The sequence below is a fragment of the Vitis vinifera genome, chromosome 16, assembly GCF_030704535.1.
Source record: "Vitis vinifera cultivar Pinot Noir 40024 chromosome 16, ASM3070453v1".
Taxonomy (NCBI): Eukaryota; Viridiplantae; Streptophyta; class Magnoliopsida; order Vitales; family Vitaceae; genus Vitis; species Vitis vinifera.
In genome coordinates, this window is record NC_081820.1 from 18,851,678 (window position 1) to 18,860,891 (window position 9,214).

At 33.8% G+C, this 9,214-nt stretch overlaps 1 protein-coding gene across 3 annotated transcripts; it reads left to right on the top strand.

The window, feature by feature from the left end:
• The first annotated feature begins 763 nt into the window (after nucleotides 1-763).
• On the top strand, nucleotides 764-7,931 carry LOC100261804 (ATP-dependent Clp protease ATP-binding subunit CLPT1, chloroplastic). 3 transcript variants are annotated; one of them, XM_019226279.2, is made up of 6 exons: nucleotides 765-1,129; nucleotides 2,382-2,417; nucleotides 2,737-2,846; nucleotides 3,453-3,632; nucleotides 6,998-7,125; nucleotides 7,632-7,931. In XM_019226279.2, exons 1-6 carry the CDS (start codon nucleotides 918-920, stop codon nucleotides 7,650-7,652), a joined length of 687 nt encoding a protein of 228 aa, XP_019081824.1. In that variant the 5' UTR covers nucleotides 765-917; the 3' UTR covers nucleotides 7,653-7,931. The 3 variants fall into 3 exon arrangements, with proteins under 3 accessions (XP_059589620.1, XP_019081824.1, XP_002268037.2); XM_002268001.5 differs by having other exon boundaries at nucleotides 766-1,129; nucleotides 7,623-7,931; XM_059733637.1 differs by lacking the exon at nucleotides 7,632-7,931 and having other exon boundaries at nucleotides 764-1,129; nucleotides 6,998-7,365.
• Nucleotides 7,932-9,214: the final 1,283 nt, after the last annotated feature.

A 9,214-nucleotide genomic window follows, 5' to 3' on the forward strand; every position in this document is an offset into this window, starting at 1 on the left:
GTATGATAATTTGAGTCTTGTGTTGTTATTTGCAAGTCCAATGTTACATGCTAGGATTAAGCATATAGAATTTGATTTATAATTTGTTATAGAGAAAGTAATGAAGGACGAGATTGAAGTCAGACATGTTCCTTCATCAGATCAACTAGCCAATGTTTTCACCAAGGTAGCTCCAAGTGATCAACTTAATTCAATAAGATTCAGACTTACAGTAGAAAAATTTCTCACCTTAAGTTTGAGGAAGAATGCTAAGACATAAGATTAGTTGATTGAAGTTTTTTATTTTAGTCATAGTTAGCTTAGCCAACTATATAGTTTGTATTAATTAAACTTGTTGCAGTCAATCACAAGTCTATTAGAGATTTTCCTTTGTATTTTATACTAGATTGTATGCATTTCAAATTTTAATTTAATGGAAAAAAGTTTAGAATTTCATTCTGAACTTTCTTACCTAAGTATTTCTTCAAATTTTTCTTAGAAAATTCCATTCAAATTTATTATTTTGAAACTTGAAAATAACTCATTTTTTTAGGTAAATATCCTTTAATATTTCAATTATTTCCATGTAAGTTTTTTAAAAAAAAATATTATTTTTATGAGAAAAAAATAAGGATATTTTTATCAAAAATAGATTTTTTTTTTGGACGAAGTTATTACTTTGCTTTTAATCAAATAACTTATGAAATTACTAAAGAAAAGTTGTGCAGTCGGAAGCCAATCCAAACAGTCCCTAACCTGATTGATAATACGCAAATATTTACCACTTGTTAAACGAGAGTCGGGTCAAGTCCAAGTTTCTATCCATTCGGAAACTCCATCCCAACGCAAAATAAAATTTTCCACCAATCCAAACAGTCCGGCGAAAAGAATTCCCTCCACCTCACTTCTTCAGAGTCTAGGGTTTCTAAACCAACAATATGTCTACTCACTCACTGTCTCTGCTCCCAATTTCATGTCATAGAAACCCTAACGATCCTGCTTCACCTCTTCTACTTTCTCTCCATAAAAACGGTTTGTTTAGCTCTTTGATTGGTCAGAAGCTTTCCATTCAGTCTTCCCATTCGCGGCTTGTTGTTTCGACGCGTTATAGATCGACCGTCGCTACGGTTTTGTTGAGCCTTCCAACTGCGTAAGTTTTGTTAGCAATTAGAAGTTTTACAATTCCTTTCTCGTTGTACAAGCAAAATTTTGATTGATTCTGGCTTTAAAAACCAAAAGGAAATTGTGTATAGAATGTTGGTCGGGCATTTTACATGTTAGTTTGTTTCTGCGAGGGTTTGGTTTGTTAGAATAACGTCTCGGTACATGTACTTTTTTTTTTTCCTTTTTTGGTAGGAAAATGGGATTGATTTAAGCTTTCAGAAGCTAGAGAAGTGCTTGTACAATCCTTATTGGATTGTACTTTGGTTACTTTTACTTGTTGATTTATGTTATTGTGAAGTTTGAGTTAGTACGAATAATCTGTTTTGTTAGCTTAGGCAAAGCACTCTTGTTCGTTTGGAAAGAAAAACAAAATTGCACTAATTCGGCCTTTTGAAAGTCAGAAGTGCTTCCAAAATGTTCATGGACTTGTACTTGTATTGAATCTTTACATGTTGATTTTGTTTTTCTTTTGAGTGTTTTTTATTGTGAGAATGATTTGTTCAGTTGGGTCTTCAAAATGCTCTTCATGTCTGGTAGTTTTATATGTTTTAATTTAGTTTGAGATGTGTTGCTCCTACTATTGCAACCGGTTGTAAAAGTTGTCCAACTGCAAGGTTGTGACAAGAATTTTCAAAGTAGTCCTATTGTTTTGGAAAGGAAGAATTACATTGGTTTTTAACCATTAAGTGCAAGAAAAATGCTTCCAGATATTCAAATCGCTTTTTGAAGTTAGAGGTGCATTATACATGGTTTGGTTGTGGTTTTTGTGATGGTAAGGCTCGTAGTAATGATTTGCTTTAAGAATATTTTTTGTTTAAAAAAGCAGAAAATTGCACGTGTGGCTTAAAATGAACTAAAGCATGCTCAAAATGGAAACTCAGCTCAACTCTAATTTGATTAACGATGTTTGAGGAGTTTACGAGATTTGTTTTTGGTGGCATGTTCAGAACATCTTGTTTTTATGACAAATTTCACATTTATTTAGCTAAAAAAAAAGTGAGAAAAAGGTGTTCTAGAATGCTAATGTAACTGTAATTTGATTAATTTGGTATACTCAGTTTAGTTATTTAAAGAGTCTTTTTATTGTAAAATATTCTCTTTGTTCTTTCAAATGAAAAATGCATTGATTTCAACTACTGAAGGCAAGAAAATGCTAACCTATTCATTTTGGTTTTATATGTTGACTTTGTTTTTGTGAGGATCAAGGTTTTCTTAGAATTATGGGTTTGATTTTGCAGAAAGCCAGAGAGGACTTCTTCTGAGAAAGTTCCAAAGTGAGTTTGTTAGACTTAGTGTTTTTCTTTCTGTTTTGGTTGGTATTTTTTGATGCTCTAATGGCTTGCTGAGAAAAAGGAGGACAATAAAAGAGAAGCAACATTATGATTTTCTTATATTGCTTATCAAGAAAACAGGAAAAATCAATTCAAGTTAGCTTTGTACAGTATTTGGCTTTCTAACTTGACTCTCTATTTCCCAGGAATTAAATAGCATAAAATATAATATTGAAAACTTATTTTTCTTTGTTCTCCTTATTTTTCTTGGCAACTAGACAGTGTTAGAACTTACTTTAAATGTATGGGAAATGGTGTTTAGATGGTCGGCCAGGGCAATAAAGTCATTTTCTATGGCGGAATTGGAAGCAAGGAAGCTGAAGTACCCAAATACTGGAACCGAGGCTCTTCTAATGGGAATCTTGGTTGAGGGTTAGTAATTTTGGTCACATCTTTTAGGTTGATCACTGTTCACATTTGTGTTTTAGATGTTGCAGTTTTTTCTTGTTGCAAGCTGTTTCAGCATGGACTCTCACTCAAAATACTGAAAATAAGAATAACTATCTTTAGAAAATAAAAATAGAAAAATTATTAACCATTATTTTTCGTTCTTTTATTTACGTACTTATTAACTACCATTGGTCCATCAAGCACAGAATTTTACTTTAATGATTTAATCCCCTTGAGAGAGTTTCTTATTGATTCCAAATTACTCCATTAGTTGCCTGTGGCTACTTCATGCACAAATGCAGGTACCAGGACCTGCATTGGACTAAAAATCTGGAAGTATTTACTGAAACCATTTGTTCTATCTAAAGCCTAATAGTTGTAATATTTTCCATCCTATTGGTGAAATTTTTTCTAGCCTGATGAATTTCTATTAAGGAGATTTTTTAAATGTAAATAGTAATAGGGGTGGCAATGTGGCATCTTGTGGAGTTACATGGTGCCTCATTCAATTGCCTGTATATGCCATGCCATTCTATGAATATTCCTTTTCCTTGCTCATTTGACTGCAAGTTTTTCTTTTTCTTGCAGGTACTAGCCTAGCTGCAAAATTTTTGAGGGCAAATGGAATCACACTTTTCAAGGTGCGAGAAGAAACTGTGAATTTGCTTGGAAAATCTGATTTGTACTTTTTCAGCCCTGAGCATCCTCCATTGACTGAACCAGCCCAGAGAGCCCTTGATTGGGCTGTTGATGAGAAAATAAAGTCAGGTAGTTTCAGTATTTATTTCTTGATTGTTGACTTTTGGCCCTTACAACCAGTGCAGCAAGCATTTGCTACAACATAGTCCCACTTAAGCTTCACTCACTGTTAAGCTTGGATAAGTTTTAAGCACTCAAACTCACTAAGCTAGGTTCAAATGACCCCATCAAAGTGCTAAGTTTGAGTTGTTATCATTTGTGTAGATTCAGTAATTTTATGGCTTTGTGTCTTTTCAAATTTTCATGATTATTAATAACTAATATAAGTTTGTGATGCAAGGTTGAGTGTGAACACAGTGAAAGGTTTATTCAGCCTTCAGGTAACTGAATATATGATGTCAAATGTATACTGCTCTTGGAGTCAGTTGATTTATTAAATGTGAAGTCATTGGGTATTTGGGTGGGGTTCATGTCTCACTATTTAAATGTTGAGGGTGGGAGCTTATACAACTAGAATTTTGGAGAGAATATCATGCTAGAAGCGGACACGAGCGGTAACTTGTATTTTTGCCTATTAAAAAACAACCTGACAAATGATGATTCACTTTTCTTTATTTTTTCTAAGAATGTGACTGAGTCAAGTTTGTATTTCTCTTTCCCAATGTATGCTTCTGTAGTTTCTTTGTTCCCTTTTCTTTGGACTTAATTTTTTTTTTCTCATATGAATATACTTTCTTTTACTCTATATGACTTGGAAGGTTCATCTCTGTGGTGGTATTATTGTTTATAATGTTTTTCTTAGTGTATTTTAGGTCACCCTAAAATTGAGTGTGGCGTGTGTCACTGAGACTACAGTAACGAAATCTGTGGGTCAGTGAGGACTGTTGATGTAGGCTGTAGCTACTAGCTATTAGTGCTACAAAGTAACATCCTTCTTATTAAAAGATGTGAAATATTGAGAATGGAAATTACATTTTAGATTTAATTTTCCTTACATACTTCTCCCAGTATATTTCTCTTGTTTCCTCTTTTATACAAAGAACAAAGAATTTGAAATTGTATTTCTAAATAATGTACATTATATTTAATTTTCCTTTGTATTTTTCATGGTAAACCAAATAAGAGAATTTGATATTCCTTCTTACTTTCTTTGTAATTTTAATATTTTCCATGATCCAAATAGAACATAAAAACTTCTCTCTTGTTTCCTCCTATTTTTGTGGTTTGTTGTTGAAGGTTGTTCCTGATCGAGTGATAGCAGCTATAGATATTTGCTGATTGTCCAAGTTCAATCTAGCGACAGTGTATCGGTATTAGAATCTATTAAAAAGGGTTGAAATAGTACTGACTACTGGTTGAAATTCTCTTTGCCCTAGTTTCTTTCTTCTTTTTTTCTTTTTTTTTTTTTGCTATTTTTTTTAAAGTTGTCATTTCCTCGGAGTTTGTGGTTCTTTCACATTTCACTGATTCTCTCTCTCATTTTCTACTTTTAAGAAAAGAGGTCTATGTTGTTCAACAATCTCTGTTTTTTGCTCTTCTTTATCAATAGATAGCATGGTGATGAGGGTATCAAGTTTGGCACAATTTTTGTGTTGTTGCATAGGACTTCTAAGGCATTTTATTTGGCATGGGGATTTTGGTAGTGGATAGGTTCAAGAGCAGATTGGTGAGTTAGAAAAAGCAGTATTATAAGGTTTTAGAGTGACTCTTATTAAAAGTACTTTCTCCGGCCATCCTACATATTTTGTGCCTCAGTTCACAGCTCAGATCTCTGTAGCAGAGAAAATGAGAAAGATTCAGAGGGACTTCATGTAAATTGGATTAGAGGATAAGAAGTACTATCTAGGTAGGATGCAGGAGTGTGTGTGTCATGGTGAAATCATGCCTCGTCATGCAGGGATTTAGTCTTTATCAGTATAACCCTTTTATGAAGATTGCTATGGACATCCACAGGAGGTAGCTTGGCTGGTGATTCTTTGGAAATTCAGTGAAGGGGAGAGGGGTGGTGATGATTGAGAAGGGATTGAGGCTGAGGGCTGAAAGGTGGTGGTTTACTCAACATTATGGGTTCGGTTTGTGGAATCATATTAGGAAGGGCTGGGTGGACTTCTACCTCAAAATTTTCCTTTCACTCCAGATAATTGGAAAAGGCTTTCTTTTTTCCGTTTTTTGGCATGATGTTTGTTCCAGGGAGGAAGCTGTGAACACAAGATCCTAACTTATTTGTATTCCAGGAAATAAAGATGCATGATGATCATTTGGGAGGTATTTTGAATCTGATATTTGCAAGGGAGTTGCTAAATTGAGAGGTAGAATTCCATGATGCTTTCTTCAGGCCACTATTGGAAGATGGTTATTTGGGATTTGAGAACAATATAAGGGGCCTGGCCCCTAGGAGAGGAGTATCAGATTTTGTTTTTGTTTTGTTTTGTTTTCTTGTACATGGGATCAAACCTGAAACCTCCCTAGTCCCCACCTGAGTCAGGTCTGTGGGGTAATGACAGGAGTGTTAAGTTTGATATCCTTCTAACATCTTCTACTGGGACTCAGGCTTACAGTTTGCTTGGAAAGGTATGGAGTTTGAAAGCACCTCCATAGGTAGTATTGTAATTATCGGCAATGCAGCATAGCATCCTGACAGTAGATCAGTTTATTGCAAAAGGGAAACTTATTTCACAATGGTGGTGTTTGACCATCTTCCCATACTCCCTTGTTTGTACCTTTCTTGGAGTGAATTAGTTTTTCTAGGATTTGGTCAAAGACAACAATGGGGAGTCCATGGAGTTCGCATGAATGGTTTCTAGGCTGCCAACCGTGAGAACAGCTCATCTGGGTGTGTTGTTGTGTTTAAGGAAGGAGAGTGACATTTTGGACCTTCATGGGGAAGGATCTTCCAGTTTTAAGCTTAAGCATGTGCTTTTATTATGTCCAGTTTCATGCTTCTCAGCAAATAGGAGTGGCTCTTTTTAAGACTATGGATGAGTTGAGCCCTTCTTGACCTTTTGATTGCCCGAGTTCTTTTTTTCCTCATTTCATTGCTTATGATTGATATTCCTCATATACTTCTCCTATACTTGGATTGCATTGCCTTTTGACACTTCTGTTGGCTTTTCTTCCAACAACAAAGAAAAAGGAGATTTATAAATCTTGACAAGTTTGATCAGTAATGCTCCATGTGCCTCATGGATATTGATGTGCAATCCATAGATTCTGTTTTATTATTTGATATCTGCATCATAGGTAACTCTGCACATGAATTGTTGATTTCCAAATTCATGTATATGAGTAGTGATTGACATTTTTAGCAAATACCGCCTGTCTTTATTGTTCGTTTTGTTCTATGGATTGAACTTTGATTGAAACTTGGGTTAGATGGTGTGAATTGTGATATTTTAGCTGTAGATTTCTTACTTCATGGATGCTGTAAAATGCAGGTGAAGAAGGGGAAATAACCACAAGTCATCTGCTTCTTGGAATTTGGGCAGAGGAAGAATCAGCAGGTCACAAGATTTTGGCAACTCTTGGTTTTAACGATGATCAAGCTAAGGAGCTAGCTAAATCTGTAAGTTCCAACTTTAGATCATTTAGGCCCTGGTTGAAAACGATTCTTGACAACGTTTTTGTAATTCAGAAAACACGTTTGGGAAACCTTTGATAGAAAACACGGTTAGGAAACATTTGATAGAAAACAGTGTTTTTAGAATTTGCAGTTTTGTAATTCAGAAAACGCGGTTGGGAAACTTCTGATGGATAACAGTTTTTTGATAATTCGTTTTGAAAACAACCTGTTTTTAAGAACAAATTTGAGGTGTTTTCGGTTGTTTTTCTTTAGTATTCAGAGCAATAATTGAAAATATGGGGAATGTGTTTTTAAAAAAATACTGTACATAAGTACCTAGTACTTTCATGGAAAATGAAGGAAAAAAACTGTTTTTGGTATTTGGAAGTTTTTAAAAACTCTTCCCAAAAACTATTTTTTATCATCGGCTTTTTAAAATGTTTCAAACCGGTATTTGATTGGCTTATTTGTAGCATTAATTTGTCTCATATTTCCTGCAGATTAACAAGGAAACTGATTTGAGCTTCTAGTAGGGACCATACACATTCCCCTTGCCTCAGGAACAAACTTTGGGAGAGAGAGAAAAAAAAAAGGAAAAAAAATCCTTTCCAATGGAGCGAGTACAATTTCGGATGGACCATTGAAAATTTAAAGTTGCATGTACAAGACAGTTAGAGGAGAATTTTATTTCCTGGCTGGGTATTTTTGTGGTGGTTGATTTCCTTGTTAATTTTTTCCTTTTTGTTTTTTCTTTCTTTGATGATGTTTATTACTGTGGTTTATCATAGAAGATAAAAATATTTATATAACCTATGAGCCATTGAATTCACTCAACTATCAAACCATTAAATGCAAATATTTGATTGTCCTAAAATTTATAAAATAAAAAAATAAAAACAAAAGTTCAAATAAAATTCTTTCTCCAACAATTTTTATTATTTTTGTCTACTGAATGAAAATTTATAATTTTTATGGGTTTCTTTTTTCTCCCCTTTGGGTTCAAAGGGTGTGAATGAATGATAGGGTTACAATTTGGTTGGGGTGGTTGGGTTGATGATTAATTCGAGTCTAATCCGAAATAAAAAATAATCAACCTAAATCGAATCCAACCTGAACTCTAACATGAGGTATTCGACCTAAGTTCAATCCAATCTCATTTTTCTAAACTTGGGTTAAGTTTGAATTGTTTAAGTTAGATTCGAGTTGATTGAATTAAATTCGAATAGGGTAAGTTGTATAAGTCAAAATCTATACATGATATTATTTTAATGTATTTATATTCAAATTTAAATAACAAATAGGACAAAATTTGAAGATAACAATAAAAAAATAAACACAAATTTACATACTTCCTAAAAATAATGAAACATATATGATATAATATAATTTGACATTTAAAAAAAAAAATGAATTGTTGTAAAACAAAGTGAGAGAAGAAGAAAGTAAGAAATAGATAATAGAATGCATGGAAAAACTCTATTGAAATTCATTAGGGGTCTCTCCCTTTTATAGGGAGTTACATAACATATTTATGGATGATCATCCACAAGTTACCATAGTGGTACAGAATCTCATATTTTATAACACTCCCCCTTGGATGATCATAAGAATATGTCTCATTAAAACCTTACTAGGAAAAAACCCTAATGAAGGAAAAAGAGTACAATATTCTTTTGGATTACTATAACTGTCTCGTTAAAAACCTTGCCAGTAAAACCCAATGGGACAAAAACCTGGACGAAGGAAAAAAGAGTGCAGTATATCCATATTATCATTCTCCCCTTCATGTAAATATGATTATGATTTCTCCAACATTTCAAATGGTAGATCTCTCAATCTTCGCATTCCAATGTCATACCTTAACTTTTTCAATGTGGTGAAAGATAACGCCTTTGTGAATAGATCTACGAGATTATTGCATGACCGAATTTGTTGAACATCAATCTCACCTTTCTTTTGGAGCTCATGAGTATAGAAGAATTTAGGGGAGATATGCTTAGTTTTGTCACCTTTTATAAATCCTCCTTTAATTTGTGCAATACAAGCAGCATTATCTTCATGTAACACGGTTGCATTGCCTCTGATAGAAGGT